At 40.4% G+C, this 26092-nt stretch overlaps 3 protein-coding genes across 6 annotated transcripts in view; 1 reads left to right on the forward strand and 2 right to left on the reverse strand.

Moving 5' to 3' along the window:
• Positions 1-362: 362 nt before the first annotated feature.
• Positions 363-9110, reverse strand: naxd (NAD(P)HX dehydratase). Of its 3 annotated transcripts, XM_023267281.3 has the most exons (11): positions 7683-8786; positions 7155-7595; positions 6820-6970; positions 6666-6711; positions 6476-6564; positions 4048-4156; positions 2977-3027; positions 2779-2883; positions 2561-2681; positions 2352-2475; positions 363-1244 (listed from the first exon to the last, which is right to left on the reverse strand). In XM_023267281.3, exons 1-11 carry the CDS (start codon positions 8197-8199, stop codon positions 1094-1096), a joined length of 1905 nt encoding a protein of 634 aa, XP_023123049.1. In that variant the 5' UTR covers positions 8200-8786; the 3' UTR covers positions 363-1093. The 3 variants fall into 3 exon arrangements, with proteins under 3 accessions (XP_023123049.1, XP_023123054.1, XP_023123052.1); XM_023267286.3 differs by lacking the exons at positions 7155-7595; positions 7683-8786 and adding an exon at positions 8934-9110; XM_023267284.3 differs by lacking the exons at positions 7155-7595; positions 7683-8786 and adding an exon at positions 8793-8927.
• A 2488-nt stretch (positions 9111-11598) lies between these two features.
• Positions 11599-17022, forward strand: rab20 (RAB20, member RAS oncogene family). Its single transcript, XM_023267287.3, has 2 exons — positions 11599-12038; positions 15808-17022. Exons 1-2 carry the CDS (start codon positions 11849-11851, stop codon positions 16407-16409), a joined length of 792 nt encoding a protein of 263 aa, XP_023123055.1. The 5' UTR covers positions 11599-11848; the 3' UTR covers positions 16410-17022.
• A 55-nt stretch (positions 17023-17077) lies between these two features.
• The window catches only part of col4a2 (collagen, type IV, alpha 2), a 77127-nt gene continuing 68112 nt past the window's right edge, over positions 17078-26092 (reverse strand). For both annotated transcript variants that reach the window (XM_023267277.3, XM_023267279.3), the window contains 14 exons: positions 24688-24751; positions 24506-24580; positions 24295-24402; positions 23918-24025; positions 23741-23812; positions 23310-23435; positions 23056-23172; positions 22747-22908; positions 22066-22164; positions 21822-21968; positions 21619-21735; positions 21050-21241; positions 19495-19781; positions 17078-18310 (listed from right to left, as the gene is read on the reverse strand). In XM_023267277.3, coding sequence (XP_023123045.2) covers positions 18056-18310; positions 19495-19781; positions 21050-21241; positions 21619-21735; positions 21822-21968; positions 22066-22164; positions 22747-22908; positions 23056-23172; positions 23310-23435; positions 23741-23812; positions 23918-24025; positions 24295-24402; positions 24506-24580; positions 24688-24751 — 1929 coding nt within the window. In that variant the 3' untranslated portion in view covers positions 17078-18055. The remainder of the gene's footprint in view (positions 18311-19494; positions 19782-21049; positions 21242-21618; positions 21736-21821; positions 21969-22065; positions 22165-22746; positions 22909-23055; positions 23173-23309; positions 23436-23740; positions 23813-23917; positions 24026-24294; positions 24403-24505; positions 24581-24687; positions 24752-26092) is intronic.

Below are 26092 nucleotides of genomic sequence, written 5' to 3' on the forward strand. Positions count from 1 at the left end.
TGTACATATTTCACTTTTTTTACCTGGTAAAATACATTCTTTTTAACATTTCATGCCACTATACTCCTGTCTGAAATGAGCACCACCTCCCAACTGAATTATCTTCTTTCCTTCTTCAACTCTTCACTGTCTTTTAGAATGAACTGAAACAAGAGTTGTGGTTTACGACTACCACGCCGTGATACACAAGCAGGAATCCCTGTTGTTTGGCACATAGTGTCTCATTGACTGCAGTAAGAAACGTGACTGTGCTGCGTTTCCTTGCTAATAGTCAATATTGCCATCCAGAGGCTACAAAGATGTACTACCATGACCTGAAAGTGGACTGCTTTCAAGAACTGTATCAAAAAAAGTCACTCATACAGAGTTTCATTTATTCTTTATTTCAAAATTCAGACAGGTTTATACTGGTTTAGTGTGACTCCATTTATCTCAGTCTCTTTGGTGGGCTGTGAAGAATGTGGATACCTCAGCATGTTTGGTGAATGTAATCTATGTGTTGTTGCTTTTCTTTATACAGCTTTGGAAATAATTATTAGACCACCTGCTGTTGGCGCTTAACAAAGTCCCACACAACGAGCCTTCAGCATTTATGGATTTTATCACAGTGGTTAAATAATTGTAGAATGTTTTTGCATCTTGTAATAAATTATGTCTTTGAATATAATGTATGGAAACTGTAAAAATATCAAAATATACACTAGATGACCAAAACATTTTTTGGAGTCACCAGTATCTATTGAGTGAGCTCTATATGTGAAGCCAACAGACAATCCAAACTAAATTAGGTGATGAGATGACAGTCATCTTGGTGGATAATGAAGAGGGATATGAATAAGGAAGTGCACCAAGAATCGCAAAGGAATAGGCAGAAAACAGTGCTTAATCTGCTCTAACAGTTATTTCCATAGCTTTTCATTTAATACACATCAAACAACATGTCAGTGTGTATTTTTTTGAAGGGACAGTCCAAGCTCAAGGCCTTCACTCAGATTCAGCTTGATGAGAACACACTCCTCTAGCCCACCCAAAAGGCTACGGTAAGAATGCAAATTTAGGCATTTGTTGCTTCATACAACAATTTAGATTGTTTTCAGCTTTCAAATAGCTTTTTGAAGGCTGAGCCGATCTCCTGGATCATGTCTGTGGTGGTGGTGGACCTGCCATGCTGCTGGAACGCCTGATTGTTGCACTGTCTGGTGAGGGAACAGGCACCGAACGCCGCAACCACCGATGGATTCATGCTGAAAGAGGATAAAAAGGAGGGCATTACGACACATGTAAATCTTATGTTTATTTATATGTGCAATATTAAACTATACTGGTGTTTTTGCATTCCTCACACAAGACAAAAAAAAGCAGCAAATCTTCACTACTAAGAACCTGAAACTAAGTAGTTTGGCATTTCTGCTTTGTAAGGATTTACTAAAATTACTCATTTTCTTGATTAATTTATATTTTGATTTATTTTATGTATATTAATTCACCATAGAGTTAAGTAAACATTTCAACACTGCAATACATAAATAAAATAAATATTCCCTACAATAGATTACTTAACTCAAACAAACTTCATCACCCTGCAATTAGATTTTTGTACCATCCTGGACTTAATAGAGATCAATGGTTGGTATGAAGCCAATCTAACACTTTCAGAATATTTTTGGAAAATGACTTACATTATGATAACTTCAAACGTTTTTTAGGTAATGTTGTATTGAAACGTGAAAAAACTGTTGTTTCTTTGTAAAAGTGCTACATAGTGCACATCTGGTGATCTCGAAAAATTTTTAAAATTGATGCAAGTTAGAAAGTATTCAAATAATGCCATAAAAAGTCCTAAATTTAATCTCTCGACTGCTGTAGGCACTAATGTTGGGTTTAAATGTGTCTGTCTGCAGGCTGTCAGGAGACACTGTAGACCTATAAAAGGCAGTTTACCATCAGACATGCAGAAAATACTGTCACTACTGCCCACTACAGAAGCTCATCAACTCAGAATGACCTTTAATTAAATGCTCATATTTTTTCATCAATTCTCAGCAACTTATCTGGTTCCAGATCATCTTATTTGATATTTACACCACTAGAGCCACTACATATTGTAATTACGACATACGTAGAAATTATTGTTATACAATTGAGAAGTGCTGACTAAAATGCAAATATGTAATCACATGTACATAATAAATAATTGTAGAGCATATCATCCTTCATATTTCATTATAAAACATTACATTTGCATTCTATATAGCCATAAAAATGTCTTCAGATTTCTTAAATGTTATCTGCCGATGTCTACAGAAGCCTGATCTATGCCACATTTAAACCACAATGCACAAACAGCCAACCTTCTAATCATTCCTGCTGTAGAAGCAGCATGGGCCCAGTGTGCCAGCACTCCCATGGATCCAGAGAGGAGATCACCCTGTCCACCACATCTTCTCCCGCTGCCCTCCAAACTGCATGAATACACTAGAAACAACGGCATATGACATAAGGTCACAAATGAATATATAAGTAGTGTATGTTAGCTTGCAAAGCTGTGTGTGACACCAACCCTTATTGCCGTCTGTAATGAGATCCTGCTCTCCTTTCAGCACCAGAGTGAGGTTGCCCATAGCTACACTGAGCTGCAAGACACTGCGTTGGTAATCACTGCTGTCCATGGGCTCATGGTGCTGGAACAACAACACACAGACAACATTAAAACACTCATACATTAGAGCAGAGGATCATGTTCCATATGGCATCATTTGGTGAATGATTGAGACCCACCAGTGCCTCGTATAGTCGGGTGAACTCCATGAAGTTCGGTGTAAGGATGCCTTTCTGGTACCCTTGAATAACAGATGGCTGCTGTGTAACTAGCCATAATCCGTCCTATCGAAAACGTCCAGACAACACACACTGTATAACTGTACAAATAAAAGTCCATCTGGTCAGCAGCTGCAACTTGATTTTATCACGACTTACTGCATCAATGACGATGGGGATATCTCTGGCTTTGGACTTCTCAATCACCTCCTAAAAGAGAGAGTAAAGTGTTATCTTGGCATAACGTACAATTTAAAGGCAGTCACAGAAAAATACGTATCAAGATGATGATGGTCTCCCAAACACACTGTAGTGTTCTCTTTAGGCTGCACTTCAATAAAGTCTATATGCACGTATGTACACCTGTTTGGGCTACAGTTTCACCTCTACTCTGCTATTTGCCCAACATAAATTTTACTGTTTGGGGTCTAATTTTTTAATATCCTCCTGAGAACCGAGGAAATAAAATGTCTCTCAATTTAACTTTTTGGGGATTTCCTGCCTTTTTGGAGCTAAAACAACACCTCACAATTTAGATTTCTATGAAAATATTTTTATTTTAGATTTTACAGTATGTCCCTGCAGTGGATAACAGAACGTTTTTACTGTAAAACAACAACAACAACAAAAAAAACAAAACTGATACTTTGAAATCAAAATAGGCTGACAAGAAAACGAAAACGTCAATCTAATTTCTAATGAAGCTTTAAGAAACAAAATTAAACTGAACATAAATTAAACTGTCAACAGTCTCCATTTTGTCTCAGCAAGAAAACACAGTTCTCCTCATCCCACCCAATCTCAGGATTTAGTACGGTAGCTGAAATGAGTCAAAAGATACGGATCAAAAGCAAATGTCCACTACAGAGGACACAAATGAACTGGATGCATCTCAGGAGGATATTCAAAGCTCAAAATGTTGCCATAGTTGCAATTTGCACGTCCTTCTTTCACACTAAACTGGAATCAACAGCATGTAATCAGTCTCTTATTTCTTTGACACTGTCTCAAGTCTACAGGACTAGTAAACATGAGTGTCCTCATTTACAGAAGCCATGTTTCAGGGCTTGCAGCAGGGAGTCACAAGCACATGAAGCTTGAATTTATCAGTATATTCTCTCTAACAAGTGTTGAAAATATGACAAGTTCAGTTTTGTGCTTTTGTACAAATACCTCACCTGAAAAACTAAAAAAAACATACAAGGGAGAGGTAATATATATTTCACATGCCTTGGCTGTTTTCAGTAACAAATCTTCTCTCCCTAGACCTGGTCCCACCACAAGGCCATGCAGTCTTGGGAGCCATTTTTCTATTTCTTCCACTGCATTAGGGCTGTCCCTTGACACACACACACACACAGACACACAGACACACAGACACACACACACACACACACACACACACACACACACACACACACACACACACACACACACACACACACACACACACACACACACACACACACACACACACACACACACACACACACACACACACACACACACACACACACACACACACACACACACACACAGATAAAGACACACATACGTGTTAGGCATGTTTGAATGCACTGAACTAAATGTTTGTTTCTTCATTAAAACAATTCTGGCCCTCAAAGATTAAAAAGTGGAAAGAATCAGTTTTGCAACACACAAAGTGGAGACCCATAATTAGAAGGAGGGTTCTGTACATGCAACTGTAGCTCAGATTAGTTGTATGAATATGCGCCAAATTCTGGATGAGAGTTTATCCGAGCTATTGTTAGTAGTATATGATATCTGTACGCCACTACTTTCAAAATATATAAGTTTGACAATCTCTGTGTTGGAAGCATATATAGACAAAACACCTAAATAAAATGAATAGGGCATAACTCAGAAGTAGTGAAACAAAAGCCTGTGTTTATGAATACTGCATTTTTATTTACTTTTGTTGTTTTTTACTGTTGCCATTTCAGCTCCGTCATCATTCCGGAGGATGCAGTTTGTCTCTCTTCTATAGCCTTCCCTAATAATGGTGGTTGATACAAAAAATATATATATATAAAAAGTTGTCTTTTTTAAAAGTTATAATGCAATGCAATTCAGCAGCATCATAAACTACAGCCTCCAAAACGGCCTCACAGTTGATTTAACACATCTCATTCAAGAACTGATCATATAACCCTCATTACGGCCCATATGCATTACTTCTAGTTAGTTGTACGTATCATTAATAACACCTGCGTTCAGTTTCTGTGTGAAAGTTCAGGGTCCTAGAACGCTGGATCATTTACATGCAGACATATGATAAAACTGAGCTGTTCTCCTGCTGTGACAAGTTCATAACGGCTCATTCCGAAGAACCCTGGAACCGGCTCACCTAAACGGAATGCAGCTGACATTAAGGCTATCAGGTACCTGTGCTTTTTCTGCCATGACAAAGCAGCATGTTTGTGGCAGACACATAAAAAAAAATCTATTCTGTCACTTTACATTGGCAACATATGTCTACAAACCTTTGAGGATGGAGGGAAAATCCACATATTTAATGAACTTGCTGGGTCAATATATAATAGTGGGACTTTTTGTATCATAGTTGACATTAAGTTATTAATAAAGGCATTGTAGTAAACCTGCTGACATGATAAACCCATTACTTTATATTAAATATCTCAGAAAGCCGTGGAGTCTTGCCAGTCTTTTCTTGTGTTTTTGTAATGGGTAACTTGGTTGAAAGTGATTTCTCGGACACAGATACAATTTTTATTTTCCATATAAGATTCGATATATTGCCAAAAAAGAAATATCTGTCATGATTATCTCAAATTAATAAAAAGAACACAATCAAAACAATTTTTGAATAAGCACATTTTATTATTGTTTAGCTAATTAGAAGGTGGTTGTTATTAAATTTGGACGGTTATTTAGTTGACATTTTAGTGAAATCCAGTCATTTTTTATTAATAAGTGATTGTTTCCATAATAAATAATTATGGAATTTGTAAAGACATGATCATAATGAACATAAAAAAACATTAGTTTTTTTTAACTTTTAATAAAAATGTATGCAAGATTTATCCCATGAACTTCAAAAGTCCCTCAATTATATACTGACCCAGCTATAAAGCTCGCATTTACAAAATGAGTCATAATATCAAAGGTTTTACAGTCAGAATGATGCTTTCTGTAAGTATAATGAGTGAACAGTGTGCTTCTGGCTTGCTAGAACAGCTTCATGGTGGCTTTTTCTCTGCTTCAGATGCAGTAAAGTAAACAACATCATATGACTCAACAGTAATATTGATTTTCAGGGCAGGAACTTTGTTAAGCCTGACACCAAAACCAACATTCAAAACTCTGATAGAACTTCCCTTCTGTGCACAGTCAGGTTTAATATCTTCCATGAAGTAAACACAGAACTTACAAGGAGTTTAGTCATAACCAGATTCTCTACTGAGAAAGCATGAAAATGATCATAACAGCTTGTGACCTTCAATAAAGACATGAGAAGTCTGTAGACGATTACAAAACCTGACCTTATATAGCACTATAGTTCCACTTGTATCAAATGATAACTCATTTACAACAACTCTGATAGTGAAAAGTCAGAGAAAAAACTCAACAGAAGACTAGTTTCCTATAGAACAGTGAGTTGCGTGTGTGTACTTACAGAACTGGATGAACGATAAGTTCAGGGCTGTATGACTTGATGACAGTTGCAGCGTCTTTGGTGCAGAACACGTGAGACAAGTCAGCCCCCTGGAGATGAGAAAAAGGCATCATCACTGTATCAAAGCCGTACTTTAACCCAAAAGACCAATTCTGAGAGGACAAAATCAATCACCAGAACTATCGCTTACCACTTTCAGTGCAGAGATGGCAGCAAAGTATGGAGCTCCGGTATACCTTTAAGGGATGGAGATGAAAATAAATTAGGGAAAAGGTTCCACACTAGCAGATGAAACTCTTGTTTAGTGAATGACATTTGAATTGAGGCAGGTTTGCATGACATACTCTTGGCATCCTCCAATGATTCCAATACGTCCATCTTGCCCCTTGTGCTTTTTGGATGTCAGAGGAGGGACTGTGCTCTTTACCAGCGAGAGGATGTCCTCATCCATGCCTCTGTGCGATGTGGAGCCCAAACTGTAGTAGCGTTCAAACACTAAGGAAGCAGACAAAGTGAGAGTTTGAAATTGTGGAGTTCAGGCAGAGTTAGCGTCTGACACAAGATGACAAAAAGTTAAAACAAAACTTAAAGTGAGGATAGTAATTACAGCCGATCCGCCTTAAACTTTCCCTTCACACATTCCACTTGGAGGCTTCACACATGACACCGCAACTAATACCTAAAGCCTGAGGGTCTGTGTTCAACAGCTGACTCTGTTGGGTGAGACAGTCTGTCTGGGGTGAGGACCGTCTGAGGTGAGCGGCTGGGCCACGTGTGCAGGACGGGGAGGTGCTGGAGATGACCGGAGGCCGGGAGGGCGGCTTGGAGGGGGCGGCTGCAGAGCTGGGCCGGGCGGAGGAGATGCTGGAGAACATCTGGCCGAGCATCTGCAGCATGTGCAGCTCTCTGGCGTGTTCAGCTTCACGGCGGTGGTCTTCGGCTTGCAAACGCTGCTCCTCCATCCGGTAGAAGCTGTCCTCGGCCTGGGCGCTCTGCTCCAGGAACTGCTCCATGAGTTTCTCCATGGGGAAGTTAGCTCGCCTCTTCCTGGCCCGCTTAGGCGCCCTGGCTGGCAAGTTACCGGCCGACTGGTTGGCGGTATGTGATCTTACCGACGTGCCTAAAGGGGAGAAGGGTGACACATTATGGGATGCACCTCAGCTGCATAACACAGAATGAATGAGGATGGCGAGGATGGTGCACTTACTATTATTGCCCACTGTCACTTTAACAGGGATGGGGATGGGGACAGTTGGGTATTCCAGCTTCACTTCAGTCTCAGCAGGGTAAGGACACTCCCCTGTGCCCTCAGAGTAACCATCCTGGACGTCCTCTCCATCCTCCTCCAGACCATCCCCGGCCTCCTCCTCCCCTCCAGCCCCGCCGTCTATTAACTCCTGCGGGTCCAGAGCCGGCCGGTTGCTCAGAATCCTCTCCATGGTGTCGTAGAACTTGCAGATCTTGTGGTACTGTCCGTTGTTGCGCAGATTGCCCTCCTTGGCCAGCAGGTACTGTCTCTTGAGGCTCTTGATCCTCACCCTGCACTGCTCCGGCGTCCTCTCGAAGCCCATCGCTCCGAGCCGCCGGGAAACGTCGCGGTACACGAAGCTGTTCCTGAAGTTTCCATCCAGAGCCGTTTGGATGTCCTGCTCCCCCCAAATGTTCAGCAAGGTCCTGGTCTCCACGTCCGACCACAGGAAGCCCCTCGTTGTGTTTACTTGCATAGCGGATCCGATGAGGCCGGTGTGGCGGCGGTAACCTCTAGCCCGAGGAGCGGGACTCAGATGTTGACGCTGCGGATTACGATGGACGTCTGCTCCGGATCATCAGAGCCGCAGGGAGCCGCTATCCCAAACAAAGTGCCATGGAGGCAACCTAAAGGGACTCGTATGGGTGACAGTAACAGTCTCAAACTTGCGGATCATTACAGTAAAGGTGCACAGGTCAACTCTGAGTATGCTAGCTGACACCTAGCCGTCTATGTTTATCCTCTCAACGTCGGTATCAAAATGCGTATCTTTGGGGATAAACCGGCCCGGGATCAGCTTCCCAAACCGCTCTCACATCCTTCATCTTTACTGGGGGAATTTTCCAAACTGACCTCTGATCAGTCCTCTGAGGTTACCTTCACCTTTCTCCGCCCCGTGGTGCTTCGGTGTCTGCGGGGTCCTAGCGGCCCGGCTGGCTAACGGCCGCCCGGCCAACATGGACGGGGCTCCGGGCCGCTATTTTATGTATTTATTTTTTTATCGGAGCAGCTAACGTTATATCTAATTTAACAATAAAATACAGAATCATTACACTTCTTCTACTTTACCTTGGCTGCTCAAACCGAGCAGCGCGATCACAACCGACAGAGCGGCTGTCACCGAGCAAAAGGAGAGCGTCTGAATGTGTTCGGGCATGTTGCTATGTGTTCTGCCTGCGGATCTTCCCCACCACCGAGCCTCCTTCTTACCGTAACGGGAGCTGCGTTTCAGCGCTGAGACCTGCACACAAACAGTCCTGAGCATGAGGCTCCTCAACCAGCGCCGCAAACCAGGAAGAAACAGCAGATGATGCCTTTAAAGCCGCCTCGGACACTCCTACATCCAAGCAGAACTATGTCAGCGGTCAACCTGCAGCCACACAGGCGACCCGGTAGTACATTAAAGCTGCACTACTTTTAGCAGCCTCTAGGTGTAAATACCTCTGGCCCAGTAGTGTTAGCATGCCTGTGAGTAATCATATTTTACAGTGAGCACAATATCTTACAGCTCTGATTTGTGATTTCAGTTTATCACAAACACAGCATGGAAATAGTTTTTTTTTCTGACTTTGAGAAACAGTTCAAAGTCTTGTTACTCCGCCAAGGAAGGAGGCAAAGTTATTTGTCCTCGTACGTTTGCCTGTTTGTCTGTCTGTGTGCAACATTACTCAAAAATGGACAAATGGATTTGGATGAAATTTTCAGGGAAGGTCAGAAATGACACAAGGACCACCTCATTATATTTTGGTAGTGATGCGGCTTACAGTCTGGATCCACGGATTTGTTAAAAATTTCTGTATCATTGCGAGATAGCAGCACAGAGAAACAATCACACTTACATTCACACCTATGGGCAAATTATAATAATCAATTAACCTCAGCATATTTTTGGACTGTGGGAGGAAGCCGGAGTGCCCGGAGAGAACCCACGCATGCACAGGGAGAACATGCAAACTCCAGGTCAGGCGCAAACCGGGGATCTTCTCACTGCAAGGCGAAAGTCCTAACCACTATGCCACTGTGCAGCCCCGCTAAAGTGCAACTTCATTCAAATGACACGATGCCACAGATGACCAGAGAAAGATAAAATCGAGTTGTTGGCACACTGGATGCTGGCATATCAGTTAGAGCTGTAGCCAGGCGTTTGGATGTCCACAACTCTTCCATTTGTGGCCTAAGAAATAGTTTCACACAGTGTGGTTGACAATAGATGATCTGCCACACGATTCTCTGCATGGACGTGTCTGACAATGCGAACCTGTCCCATGAAATGTCTACCAACTTGACCAAGTCTTTCAGGAAGACTTGGATAATATTCCACAAGCAACATCAATAACCTTGTTATCTCTGTGGGTTGTTTCTGAATTGTGATTTCTGGTTAGTCTGAACACTATCATATAATAGTGATAATAATACTGAATGATCATGTGTACTGGATTGATTCCTAACATCTTTTCTGCTGTAAAGATGCCATGTGATGCCAACAAATCCTTATTGTATGAAAAAAATGGCTACAATGTAACAAAATATTTCATATTGAGGTTCTGTTTTAATTAGGGAATTCCTATATTTGCAAATATGTGACTAAAGATGTATATATTAGAAAAATATTTTACTAAAATTTTGATTAAAAAAAGACTTGTTTCATGTTATTTTTGTAGTCTAAGATTTTATATAAAAATTGTGTGTACATACTGTACATACACACACAGAAGAATAACCTATTTAGAAAAAAATGGCATTCTTTAATTTTTCTTTTTTTTAGATCAAAATATAAGGTTTCCATACATCTCCCATAATAATCATAGTCTAAACTGAACACAAAATACACAGTTTGTTTGCTAAAATCACACCTTCCTCGCTGACTTTGTTCTACAGTTTCAAATCTATTAAACTACAAAAAAGATGTCCATAAAAATAAAACTTTATTATGATGGAAACAGACACTAACAATTTAGAAAAATGACTGTTTTGAGTTTTAATGGGCCTTATTAGGACAATTTGATAAGCCACTATTATTTCAGATTCATTATATTATATTATATTATATTGTAAATTTTAAAACAATCTGAGTTGACCAAAAGTGCTGAACATGTTAACAGTCAGGCAGCAACAAAATAAGTGCAAAAAAACAATGAATTTGTTGAAGAGAATAAAACATTCAAACATATTAAAACAAGGCTAAACAGGACAATGATTAAAAGAATCAAAGTTAAAGATAAAATAAATATAAAATTATCAAAATTAGAACCATGAACATCTACTAAGAGCAATCAAAGATATCCACTTCTTGATATTTCTCTTAGAAATGTCAGCATTTTACTGCATTATTATGGATTAAACCACTGTACATAGTGGACACTTTACATTCTAGCACCATTCATCATATCTGTAAACTCATCTGAACCTACTTATGTCATTCGCACATCTAAGCACACTCTCATTGCACATTCGGTTCACTTGCACATTTCTGTATCACTCTTATTATATTCTTGTATATTTGTTTATTTTTTCTTTCTATATCATATTTTCTATATTTTTTCTTTATTTTATGTTACTTTCACTTTATACCTGACCCTAATATTGTGTGTTGTCTTATTGTTTACCCCCTTGTTGAATACCCAGCTGCTGTAACAACAGATTTTCCCTCTGGGAATTAATAAAGTCTGTCTGAGTCTATTATACATGACTTGGTGCCTTCTCTAATATTGCTTGAATGACAAATATTGAAAAATATTGCATTAAAATTAACAAAACAGTGAGCTATGTGTGGATAAATGCCGCCACTATAACGGAACCATGAAGCCGGAACTAACGGGGCAGCGCTGATCCTGAGCCTGACAGGCAGCACCGAGGGTCAAAAAGCTTCCCGCCGCCTTCAGCTCTTCTCGCGCTTCCTGATTCACCTCGCTTACTTTTTGAAGTTCAGACTTTAACCAGCGGGGCTGAGAATGAGCCAAAGTCGGAGGTTCACATTGTCTCTCATGAACTTTCGCCCACAGATGCCCGTTTTGACGAAGGACTTCGCCAGCAGCCTGAAATGACTTTTACGAGCTAGGCGGCGGTATAGAGAAATAATAATAAGACCAGTACTAATAATAAAGCCGGGAACCAGAACCAGCATCATGCCCGACGTGTCCAAGATGAAGAAGCCCGATGTGAAGCTGGTGCTGCTGGGGGACATGAACGTGGGGAAGACGTCGCTGCTCCACCGGTACATGGAGAGGAAGTTCAAGGAGACCGTCAGCACCGTCGGAGGGGCGTTTTTCCTCAAACAGTGGGGACCCTACAACATCTCAATATGGGACACGGCCGGTAATACGACCCTCATGTGTTGGTTTGGTTTACTTTAGCCTCCTTTGTGCGGTTTGCTGTGCGTGTTTACCTGATAACGCGTGATCCCACCACCTGAGGCAATCAGTGGCATGTGACCGATCCGTCCGCTGCTCAGGAGAACTTTTACGCTGCTCGTTTTTTTTAACCTCAAAAAACAAACATTTACGGAGCTCAACCGTAGCCTGCCGTGTAAAATCTTGCAGAATGAAATCTTGTAGGTCAAACAAAATCAAAACAACTTCATATTAAGGCACAAACAGGCCCAAAAACAGCGTTTAAATGTCAGTAATCAATCACATTCATCTTTCAAAGACTCTAAAGATGGTTGATTATTTAAATCTGTCAATATAGGAGCAGATTAGAAACATGTACAGTTTATTTGCTCTAGCTGGGATCAAATTCAGCTGTTACACTAATGCTGAACTTTAATCTTGCATAAAAAATCACTTATTTAAATTGTAAATGAAGCAATATGTCAAGCACAATTAATGTCTTTCAAGCAAACTTTAAGAAATGTAAGAAGGGACATTAAAATATAGATTTGTCAGCCAATTTCATGAACTGTAATTAAAAATAAACCAGTTTTTGATGTGATAATTATCAATCAATAAGCAAATTAATGCCAGTTTTAGATTTATATGTAATCTTGATTGAAAAATGTGGTTTCTAGCATCTACTCTTTCTTTTGGTTCTGGTAGTTGGCATTAAAAGTTTGACACAAATGTTGTAATGTGTATGAATAATTGAAGGGACCAGTTTCGGTTACTTGCTAAATCCCTTAAAAGTTACACAAATTTAAGTATTAAAGTATGAATCTTAGTGTGCTGACAGAAAATAAACCCCCACATGCCGAAAATTCTCTCCTGAGCAAACACTTTGAAGCCCTGTTTGTTGTTATGCAGTGGCCTAAATCCGATTTTATTCAAAATGTTATCCAAATATTAGTTCCCTATTGTGTTTTCTGCTTCCTGAGCAACATGTCGTAAAATCACTACGTGCCTCGTCCTGTGCTGTGTTGCTCAACTGGGGACTTGTGTCAAGTGTGTACTTCAGCAGAAATACCCACACGTACTTGATCCTGTTTTTCTTATTTTTTAAGTAGAGGCTTCAGACACACTGCTGGATATCTGATAAAAGATGGAAAATTCCAGTTTGATGTTATCTGTCCCAGAATGCACCTTTGAAACCAGACTGCGTAAAGTCTGTTTTAAAATCTCTACATTTCAATCTTAAATTGAACTCTTGCCTACATTGTAAGGCCTTCTGTTTTGTAAGAATCTTCTACCAGAAAAGTCAGGCTGTGGAAAAAAGTTTTCACACACCTTTAGAATTTTACACAATCTCAAATGTTATCATGAAATATTTGTGGACAAATCTTTGTATTTCAAAAGACCCCAAAAATTACAAATGGTATTTTTTTTGTTTATTGTTTACAAGAAAAAGTAACAAAACTAAATTCTAGCAAAATGGCTAATTCTCAAAGTTTCTCATTTTTATGGAACCAATCAATTTTAAAATTTTAGAGGGTTTTTTAGGATTTGTTTAGTATTATGGCTGTGATTGTACTGAAAGAAATCACACTTGAAGACATGAGTTATTCTTAATGCAATATAAATGCAAATGTGGAAACTTTTTCCACCACTTTATATACAATATATTTATATATATATATATATATATAACTGCCAGAAAACATGCTTCCGATTGACCTGCTTGTTTCACCTAAAAACCTCCTGTGAACTTACCTTGAACTTGCTCACCTATTCAACCATAAACCATGGAAATAAAGATCAAAGACAGAGAAGAAAATCACCCAAAACGGAACCCTTATTATCACATGAGGAACAGACTGCACGTTTCTGTTGACTTACTGAACTGATTATTGACTCATTGCTTCTGATTGTATTGTTCTGTTGACTAATTGCTTTAGCGCATGACACCATTATTGGTCCAGTTAAATGCAGATTAGTGTTTATGATCTGTAGGTGTTGTAGTAAGCAAAGTGCAAAGGGCTGTTTTTATTTAATAGACACTCCCAAGGAGCAGCAGAGTTCATTTAAATCGACAACAATCGGCCACAACATTATGACCGGTGACAGGAGAAGCGAATAAATCCCCCCACTGGGTCAGAGGAGTTTTAGCAGCATAAAGGAGACCAATGCAACATTAGGCAGCTGGTCATAATGTTATGCCTATAATAAACAGTTCAGGTATTCAGACACCATGTTGCCCTGAGCAGCAACTTCAACAGTACAAAATCCCTGTTTTGCATGTCATTTTACTGGAATATTGAATACACTAGCCCTAATTCATTTTCACTTAATTTCCCAAATTCTGCTGGCTGTGACAGGATGAATTATTCATCCAGTTACCGCTACTGAATAAGCTCAGAGCTGCTCTACATTCCAGCATTGTGTAAACATCAGTTACAGGCAATTACACACTTGACAAAAGTTGAGCTGCTGAGCCACAAGGATAAGGAAAGGCCCGGCCATGTCACCAGTAAACCATTTCCTGTGTGCTCCCACGACCTCGGTGACAGCAGTCACTATGGTGGACAAATGCCGGATCAGCGCTTAGTCATTTCAACGTTTATTGTTGCAGATCTGTCAGCACAGACCATAAAGCTGAGGAAGACTGGCAGCTGTGCGTTTTCTCCTGTAGTCTGTCAGGTTGTTTTGGCTCCGTACATCAAAAACTGTCTGCCTGCCGCTCATTTTCCATTGATAATACCCTTTTCAGTTAGAGTTTACTTTCAAAGCCCTGAGCAAACTGCCTGCCCTGTTCCTCTTAAGAGTCACATGATGGGGTTATGACAGGAAGGCTGGACTCTCCACGAGTTAACCTGTCTTTTCCAAACTTGCATACAACAGTATTTTCCAGAAACACGAGGAGAGCTTAGTGAGGGGTTCTTCTTTCTGTCACTTCAGCAGAATATGTAAAGAAAAAAAAGGGGGTAACTTAGTTAAATTTTGATGATTTAAATCTCATATCAGTCACATTTGAAGCACAAACTAACTGAGATGTTTGAGCAGCTGATGCGTGTGATTTTCTGCTTTTCTTTCTCATATATGAGGCTAAACTTAATATCTTGGGGTTTTGGACTGGGTTAGATAAAGCAAAATGAAAAATAAACCCTTCTTGCCAGTTTGTGGTATTGCTTGGTTAAAACACGTTTTAATGCAACAGCCTTTGGTGAAGGTTATTATTGTCACTAAACAAGTTTTAAAGAGGTATTTATTCAGCTTCATGATATGTTTTAGGCTGCAGTTTGTGGCTCTGTTTAACCCTTCGATGCACAATATGGGTCAAAGCTGACCCATATTCAGTGGAAAATGGGTATCTCTTGACCCATGTTGTGCATCAAAGGGTTAAATATATTGTGTGACACTGAACCAACACCTCTCTAAGACAGTTTACAACAATACAACCTTCATAAATGTCTGATTTATTGCTGGACTGATGTATTTGTTTTAGCTAGGTGGGTCTAATCAACGGACATCTGAGTATATTACCAGGACGTGCATCCTACTGCAGTGTATTCACACACAATGTGCCCTTTCAAGAATCCTGCATATTTCAACAACAAAGCTCGTTTCTGTGTCCAAACTGCTGACTGTCTTGCACAAAAACCTCTCTGCTGTGCCTGCTGTCTCGTACAGAATCGCTGTTTTCATTCTGTGTTGTTTTTTGGGGTTAAAGTTGAGCTGGTTTTCAGACACTGTTGTCCTCCCTCTTGTCTTATCAGGCCGGGAACAGTTCCACGGTTTGGGCTCCATGTACTGTCGAGGGGCGGCCGCCGTCATCCTCACTTACGACGTCACCAACTGGCAGAGCCTTGCCGAGCTGGAGGAGCGTTTCCTGTCCCTGACTGACACCGCTAACCACGACTGCATCTTCGCCATAGTGGGCAACAAGGCCGACCTGACGGACTCTAAAGCCCAGCTGTCCCAGGCCTCAGATAAACCATCCGAGGACCAAACTGAGTGCGAGGACGAGAGGACTGAACCACAGGAGTTGCCTGCTTGCCCGACACCCCCGGCTTCCCCCACATCCCTCTCTGGAGTGATGCTTCACAAACAGGTAGCACACGAGGACGCCATAGCTCTTTATGGGAGAATACTGCGCTACAAGGGCCTGGACGAAAAGAGCAGCCTGCCAGCGGAGAAAATGTGCTTCGAGACGAGTGCCAAGACTGGCTACAATGTGGATGCTCTGTTTGAGACGCTGTTTGATCTGGTGCTGCCCTCCATCCTGAGGAAGAGAAACGAGAACCAGGAGTCTCCCACCGTGGATCTGGAGGACTACAGGGGGGTAAACCGTAAGAAGGGCAAATCTGCCTGCTGCTAGCGGCCAAAGAAGTGAGGAGGCTTCGGTTTTAACCAGGGACAATGAGCAGGCTGGTCTGAGCACCAAGTATATACTGTGATGGTACTACTTTCTGGTTTGAGTGGGACCTAACTGCATTAATGACCACTTGGTAACACTCATAAACTTGTACATTCTTGATGATGTGAAGGGGGTCAGGAAAAGCAAATAGAGTTCATAGTGCCTCGAGAAATTTTAAGTATTTCTTCGTACGGAAGGGAAATGAATGCACATGGCATTGTCACTATGCTTTGAAACCTTCCACTCAAACGACTAAAACTGCACTTAAATCCCAAAGATGTGTCTGTGTGCAGATGACACAGACAAGAAGTCAATCACTGCTCTTTGTATTTGTTTTGCTTTGACAATTTCACACATTCAACAGCACTAACTGCTAGCTGGGTTGCACGTTGCACTGTGTTTATTATAGTCAGATTTCAAGGTTTTCATGAATCACATTTCACTTTAATGCTCTGTTACTAGCATTGATGCTGATCTTTGTATTTTATTCGCACTTTTGGAGCTTTTTAATGAGTGTAAAATGCCCTCGTTGAATTTTTAAGCATGTTGTCATAATAAAGATTTTTATTTTGCAGTTTGCCTGCTCTGTGAAATGGAGAAACTAATTTGAGAGGAAAGTGACACAGAAATATAACAAACAACATTTAATCTTTACAATCCAATGAAATAATCATATTATGAAAATTACCATAATTATATTACAATTGAAACTGTTGTTTTCAGTATTTTTATGTCTAATCAATCGGTTTATTTCCAAAAAAGTGTGTCAAGGTGAAGTAGAACATTTGACCTACTTTATAAATTGTGTAAAATGCTCTAATCTAAACCAGGATCAGAGAAAGGATTAGCTGCAGGCAGACCTCTGAACCAAAGTGTTTACATTCTGTCCTGTTGGCAGCTTGGGGCAGGTCAATAATTAGTAGATTTGTACAGGGAAAATAAGAGCAACGTGGCTGGTATTTGATAAACTACATTTAAAACGCTCAGTAAGGGGGTCAAGTTCATTCAGAAGGTAAAAACGGAATCAGTGCATTTTAAGAACGTATGATAAATGGAGAATAATGATAGATGAGTTTGCAGTAGTTAATAAATGCGTAGAGGTTTTATAAAAAAAAATAGGCTTTGTAGGAGCAATGGAGTCAAAGCAGGATAATACTGTCAATGGTATCAGCCAGTACTTACTCAGGACCTCTAGTGATCCTCTTCATGTGGCTGAGAAGCATGTTAGTGGCTTTTTGTTGGGCTGTGTGCCCTAAACAATACAAACATCTAGTTAAACTGAAGCAGTGCATGTATATATATATGTGCATCTTTGGTTCAGCTGTAGTGGACAGTCTCTGATAGTTAACAATGTGACAATATAGCTGAGGTAATAAGTTAAAAAATAAGCACCAAACCACATTTACGACAAAATGATTCCCATAATGCTGCTGTTTTCATTACAGGGCTCCTCCTGTTTTATCTACAGTGTAACTCAAAGCTCAAGGCACCGAACAGTCATTGCATATGTGAGCTCTGTGGCTCAGGGAGAGATTCCCACTGACACTATGAGTGTTATAGAGACCACCTGTTAGCGGAACAGCTTCTTTCTGCTACTGTAGAGTCTTTCACAAGTTCTTCATGCACACCTGGCAGCGGCTGATGCGTGACAGGAGCTGGCCTGCTTTGAGCGTCTCTGATGAAGGGTCAGGCTGGTACGACTGCTCTAGCGAGGTGAGCCAGAAGCTGTACTTGTTGGCAAAGTAGTGGCATGTGCCTTTGGCCCCGTTACACTCGATGAATGGCGTTGTGCGGAAGTCCTCCAAGCAGGAGCCGGGCGACGACAAGGACTGACCGCCGCCTTCGTTTCCTGCCGAAGTATGCTGCAAGGACAAAGGTTAGATGAGAGTCAGAGAGGCAGATGGGAAGTCAAATAGATAATTAAGTATTATGTCTGTTGATATTATGTTAATTTTGTCAGCAAACCTCATAGAAGCTCACGCCGGCAATTAACCGATCCTACTTAAACACACCATCTGTGCAGTCAAACGATGATACAGATCATTTCTCCATCATACACCTCCACTGTTGTCCAAAAACTCATAAAAACACTCTGTCATACTGCTGCAGATACTTAGTGACCCATTAAATCAGCAGCCAAAATCAATCTGGTAAATGCAAAACAGCTGTTTGAATAACACTTGTTCAAAATCTACAGCTGTTTTTAACAGTAGTATTAACCTCATTTTTAAAAATTCTAACTTGAGCAGGTACAAATGGGGCTGAAGTTGGAGAAGTTAGTCTTTCTCAGTATTATTTGCCAGCTTTATTGCATAACAGCAATGAAGGATAGCCAGATTTGTTGTCATCTAATAATTAAATGAAGCAGGATCTTTGCCTCCATTAGTGATAAATTGCCTTTTACACTGATTCTCAAGTGTTTTCACAAAATGTGATGTATCGCTTCAATATGCAAGGGTATGCTACTGCTGCTTTGCAAAATAAGTACGGTGAATTCCTTCATGAAAAAAAGCATTCAGAGTTTTGTCATGACAGAATTTGCAGCCAAAATGATTGAAAAATAGGAAAGAATAGCCCACAGAAAGATGGAAAGCAGGGAAAACCATCAAGCCCATAAAGTTACGAGACTTTGCAAAAGATAGAGTGAAAAAAAAAAGTCAAAATGAATGAAGCAGAGGTTGAGATATACTAACTTTGAATGACCTTATGAACCATCCCTGTTCAGTAAACACCAGCATCTCTTAGTCTCCACATTCACAGTTTGTAATGGAGATGTTCTGTTGTAAATCCAAAATGTGTTCAAATTTAACAAAGATCCTCTAGAGCCACAAAATACATTAGAAAAGCCTTTCACAAGCTCAGCATTAGTAGTCAAGATCAGTAAACTGACATTCACTTGTACCTTTATTTATTCAACATAAAAGACATTATAACCAACACTATAATTAGTATTTGATAGTTCCTATAAATCTCACCTTTGCAGGTAAAATGAAACTATAACGCCGCTTCAAGTCTTCTAAAATTTTCACATAACCCTAGGACTCACCATGAGGAAGGAGTAGCCGATCCACAGGCTGCGCCAGCCCACCGGACACTGTGGGATGGTGATGTCCTGACTGTGGACTGCGATGGCGACCGATGGAGCTTCACACACTGAGCAGCGGCTGATGTACGGTTTGATATCTCCCTCTTCTACGGGCATCATGGGAAGAGGAGCAGTGGTTGACAGCCAGTAGGACTTATCGTTTCTGCTGGCGTAGTAACAGATGTCTCCAGGGTTGCAGTACAGGAAAGGCATGGTGCTGAACCGAGGCAGGCAGGAACCAGCCAGACCTGGAGAGAAGAAATAACCAAATGATATTCTGGAAAACACGGGAAAGCATTTTTATTGATATGGTGCACAGTGGGGATTTTAGTGCAGGAGTCTGTGGTCGGTGGTTTGTCTAGCAATCAGTCGGGTCAATATATAATTGCGGGGCTTTTTGTAACATAGTTTACAGGTATCATAGCTGACATTTTTTGCTGTTTTCAGGCCTAAATTCAACATAACCAAACACCACATGGCATTTTTACAGAAAGATTCTTCTAAAATATTACATATACAATTAAGTAAAATTGAAGTTGAAAGTTATTTCTTAAAGATATTGTAGTAAACCTGCTGACATGTGATAAATCACACACTACTTTATATTAAATAACTCAGAAAGCCTTGGAGTCTTGCCAGTCTTTTCTTCAGGAGGAAATGACATCATGTGATTTGAATGACTGGGGATGATGGTTTGAGAATTTTTCACATTTAGTGTGATTTCTATCAAAGTTGTGGGAAGTGTTTAAAGGGGATTATCAGTCCTGCCTCCAGCACATTGTGGGTTAATTTAGGGTCGAAATCCGATGAAAAGCCAAAGTTAAAAGCAGCCATGCACAACTGAATTAGACCATCAGGATGGTAGAACAGGAAGTGGAAAAAGACTGCATCACACTGCTAGCACTGACTCACTGTACAAAAATGACTGAGGGATAGTTTCATGCAGTCATTCCAGTCTATAATGAAATTTGGGCACTATCTCCTTCACTTTTTCTGGAAGGTCATAGACTGGTCTTAACTGCCTCAAGATCAAACTATTCTGGTTATTTAAATCAAAATGCTAGACACCAATCAATACATTATGTTAAAGGTCCCAGGTATTTTAGACGTTTAGATTCTAATACATTATGCAATACCAACAGGGACGCCTCTCTAGCCTGGTCATGATTCCAAACATACAGCCAAGTAAATAAAGAACTATCTTCAGCAGGAAGATGAGCAAAGAGCCCTGCAACAGATGGTATGTCTGTGATCTCAACATCATGGAGTCAGATTGGGATTACATACAGAGCGACAGAAGACACTGAGGCAGCTTAAATCCACACAGCTGTGAGTTTTCCTCGATGCTGGAACAACCGACCTTCTCAGCACCTTGAAGAACATTATTCTTCCAGTGTGATGTATCGGCAAAACCCTGTAATAAAATCCTACTTGCACCTCGCACTGTTTTGAAATAGTAGTAGTAGTAGTTATGGAACATACTGTAGTACATTTTTACTGTTCACCCCTGACTTACCAAGATCCTGGTTGTGGGCCTTTTCTTGACCCTCCAGGTACAGCAGACTGTAGCCGTCCCACAGTTTGGACATACCCACTGGACACATGGGCGTATGGTCTGACTGACTGTGTTTCACCAGCAAGTATCCCACGCTGACGCTGCGGCCAGGCATACCAGGTAACCCAGGGATACCAGGGTTGCCACGGCGACCTATTGAGGAACGAGGAGTTCATTCAACTGTCTAGTGAACCAATTACCGGTTATACAATACAATCACATACTGTACATAATTTATACATTGAGTATTGATGCAAAACTGCCCTCAAACCCTGCTACCCCCCCCCCCCCCACCCCACCCCCCCACCCCGCTAGGATCATTACATAATGCAAATTCATCTCTCTAATCTGTCTCGGCTAATAATCTCCGGTTCAGAGCCCACCAATTCATTCACTACATCAGCTTTCACAAAAAATAACAATCAAAAACGTCTTTGTAACTGGTTCCCTCTTAAATCTCCACCTAGTCTAAATCTTTTAATCCAGGCTTATTAAGCTAATCCCATACTGCTCCACGGTGTCAGACGCACCGTCCATGCCTTGCAGACCAGGGTGGCCCATTTGTCCAAACTCTCCACGGAATCCAGGCGTTCCTGGTGTACCGCTAATCCCAGGCATGCCTTTCTGCCCAATAGGTCCCATGAAGCCTGTGCAGTAGCAGGATATATGTCACTAAGCTGTACATTTTGTGTGGGTGTTTTCAACAGCAAACTGATTTACTAGAATAACTGACCTGCATCTCCAGGGGGGCCTTGTGGTCCTGTTTCCCCTCTAACACCCTTTGGTCCTTGGATGCCCTGCGGCCCAGAAGGACCCCTCTCTCCTGGAATTTTTTCGGGGGTTGGAGGAGGACCCTGCCTGCCCGGAAACCCACGAACACCTGCAGCACGGACGGAGTGTTTAACAGCGAAGACAAACAAAAACACACACATGGGATAACTGGTGGTCAGTTGATTTGTTATGAGGGTATTTTTAACCTGGGAGTCCTGTGGTTCCTTTCAGGCCAGCTGGTCCTCTTTCTCCCTTTATGCCAATAACGCCAGGAACTCCCATTAGTCCTTGCTCTCCTTTTATTCCTGTAAGAAAAACCACATCGAGAATGTGACCATATGGCAGCAGGTGAGCATATTATCTATTAATGAGATTTTATGAACCAAGACACAATTATTAGTTGACAGAACATAATTTGCAGAAATCTGTAGAATGAAAATCAAGACAATAGTTCATAGATAGATAGATAGATAAATAGATACTTTATTAATCCCGAGGGAAATTCAAATATCATACAATTATCATATCTTTCCTGACCTTTTAACAGAGTAACAGCAACATACAGTATAGTAAATGCATCATCTTTGGCACTTACTTACTCTAACTTATGTTTTTCTTTGCAGGGACTTTTGAGTAGTAAAGGTCCAGTGTTAAAATATATGCAGCAATAATTAACAAACTACATTAAGACATATTAGTATGGATTATTTCTTACTAAATAAATGTATTATTGTGCAGTTGACTATGTAGACTGTGGACATCCATCACCTAACACACTTGGTCTCATCCTTAGACTTGGAATTACAAACGTTTCACTCTGTTATAATAGTAAACACAAGCTGCTGTTTAAGGTGTTTCCTTGAAAATATCGAATATTTATTCCATACCTTTCTTCCCAGAAACACCGTCTGGCCCCTTGTATCCAAATGAACCTTGATCTCCTTTGAATCCTTTCGTACCAGGGAATCCAGGAAACCCAGTTATTCCTGCTACACCTTTTTCTCCTGGGAGAGCATCCACACCAGGATATCCTCTGGCTCCAGGGAAACCTGAGAAACAAATCACTTAGAGTTAATTAATATATTTATACTGGACAAGAAGGTCTCTAAAAGCACCAACATATACATATAGTGTATATTGCAGCTTCACCACTTCCTACAACATTTTCTTCTTTTTGCTAAACTGAATTGTTTCACCTTGGTATCCTGTAGGCCCAGGAAAGCCGATGTCTCCACTGGATCCTGGTTTGTCTGGGGTCCCATCTGGTCCTCTGGGGCCACGGAATCCTGGTGGTCCAGGGTGACCGTGATCTCCTGAACGCATCAAAAATGGGATTGTTTCAAGCTTTAACTTCATTATGTGTTGCTGCGCTGTATTTGTTCTTTTATTGAGAGTTCACCAGGGAGCTGCTCTCTGGTCTAATTATTAATGCATAAGAGTAGCTGCTAACCTAAAGGTCCCTGGAAGCCTTTCAAACCCGCTGTGCCTGGAACACCAGGCTGGTTGTTGGGATCACCAGTGTCTCCCTTCTGTCCTTTAACTCCCGGCTCTCCATCTGGTCCAAAGTTGTCCAGACCTGATGCAAACATGACAAAGAAATGTATGTCTTACTGAGGTCTTTACAGAAAAAACACAACATGCTTTCCACTCCATTATGTCTGAGTTTACTTTTGTAAGGTCTTGGAAAACATTGGAAAACTTGTATGAGAACAGCAAAATAATTTTTTAGGACTTGTAAGCAGCAAATTCTATAAAAGTGGTGCCTGACCAATTCTTAACTTGAAATGCTATTGAGATATTCCTACAGATATGATGTAGCATGGTATATTCTAATGTTGCACACAGAGATGATTTCTGAGCTCTTGAAATCTGGTTGGATACCTGGTGTTCCAGGGACACCTTTCTGTCCTTTGAGTCCATCTAGTCCATAGAGGCCCTTCAGACCAGGGTAACCTGCACAAAATTACATGGCTCAGATGTAGAAACATGGTTAAAAAAATAAATAAATTAAAAAAAATGTAGGTTGAAGAGAAAGAACAATAGGTCAGATCTTGTTACCTTTGGTTCCAGAGAAACCAGGGAAGCCAGGATGTCCTTCTCTTCCAGGAGCCCCAGGAAAGCCTTTTTGACCTTGGTTTCCAGGAAGTCCGTTCTGCCCATCTAAGCCTATGACATATAATAATAATAAATTTTATTTATAAAGCGCTTTACAAGTAACTCAAAGACGCTGTACATAAAATACAATAAAATAAAACAAAATAGTTAATTTAAAATCAATAAACAGTAAATCAAGTTCCAGATAAAATACAGTGTCACTTATATATTACATATATATTACATGTAATGCAATGAAACTTTGCTAAAATATATGACATTTAAAATAACATAGTTTAACTGGACAGTGTGTAATTAAGAAGTGAATATGAGTCTTTTACCTGGGAATCCCACTATTCCCGGATCACCGGATTCTCCCCTTTTGCCTTCGATACCATCAAAACCAGGTATACCCCTGTCACCAGTGGATCCAAATAATCCTTTCTGGCCTGTAAGATGGATATCAAAGCTTTCATATCAGAGAATTCCTGTTGGCTGGGGCCGAACAGAACCAGAGGAGAAGAAATAAACCATATGAGCTCCACTTTGTACCTGGTTCTCCTGGTAATCCATGTTCTCCTCTCGATCCAGGAGATCCTGGAAGGTCTATTTGAAGGCCCCTGTCACCTGTAATATTTTGCTTTATTTACTATTGATAAAATATTGCACTCACCATCACTTTACAATTAGTACCCAGATCCTGTTCTGTCTGAAGTTTAAATTTGAGATTGTACCTTTGATTCCCTTCCTTCCTTTTTCCCCTGATGCGCCATAAGCACCAGGACTTCCTTTGGTTCCCTGAAATGTAACACGATGAATTTTAGAATATGTCACTTAAGTAGGATATCTTGTGATGAATGTCATGTAATCTAAATTAGCAGAATTAAATCAGAACTCCAACAAATAAGCACATTAGGGGGACCCCAGCGTAAGAGATAAAGTGAAACTGAGCAGGTTGAGATGCCCGGACTTCAACCTGGATCACTCTATACCTATTTTAAATACTGCAAACAAATGGTATCTTGATTAGACTGTCACTGCTTCATAATCCTCTGAACCTCAAGCAGGTTCTGGGCAGTTTTTGCTCCAGTCATATGTTTATTCACTGTGGGCTCCCCTTTTTAACTGCAATATAAAGTCCTGCATCTCTATGAAACAGAACATGCATGGCTTTTAATGGCTAAAGAGAACTTAAAAATGTCTTAAATCATTGCAAGAAAAGAAAAATCACAGTTGAATGTGACTGTAAAGCCCCTGAATTTTTGTCATGTGTCACAGTGGCGTCACTAACGACTTCTTGGTAAGACCAAGGAGTGCTGAATTTGATTGGATCAAATGGCTTATTTTTGGCAAATTCTAAATTAAAATAAAAGTAGCACGTAGAATAAAGTGATTTAGAAAAAAAACATCATTATATTAGGCTTGGATTTAGCTTCCCAATAGAATAATGTGTTACTGATGAGTAGTTCAAGGATCATCGGAAGTCAAAAATCTAACTATTGTTTCCATTTCTGCAATTTCTTGCTCTAACAAATCATGTTGCTGATTTTCACATTTTTTTAAAGCTTTTCAAACCCACCAGTGGTTTTAGTGGTTCAGAGGTTTAAGCACACACTTTTTTAAAAACAAATTTGTATTGTTGGCTTTCTTTTAAAAAAAGTAAATATCACAATACCTGATGTGCAGTAGTTAGTTAAAAGCATGACATATTATGAACTTTTATGGTTACATAGTGAACTTTCACTCTCTTTTCAGCTCCATTTTGATCTCCTGATGGAACTATGTAGCTTTTAACCTGCTAAATGCTCTGTTATGCTCATTATGTTCGACCTCTGAATGTGTCTGGCTGCTGTTTGGAGCCGAGCAGGAAGTGACCAACAGCTATTTAAAGCTAAAAACTGCTTCTTGCTGTGACAGGAAACAACACAGATAAGAGCCGTAATGGTGGATCAAAACACAAATATTGTGGGTGGAAAAAACAAAACAATGCATCTAAAAATGTTACAGCTTGAACCCATGTGATCAGTTGTGTTGCTGGATTGATTATGAGTCTCGCTTTAAATGTCAAAAGCAAGTAGAGGACACACTCATGACATCTTCAGCGTTATTTACTTTGGACAGCTCCCTCCAGAGCTACAA

This window comes from Amphiprion ocellaris, chromosome 11, assembly GCF_022539595.1.
Source record: "Amphiprion ocellaris isolate individual 3 ecotype Okinawa chromosome 11, ASM2253959v1, whole genome shotgun sequence".
Lineage (NCBI taxonomy): Eukaryota > Metazoa > Chordata > Actinopteri > Pomacentridae > Amphiprion > Amphiprion ocellaris.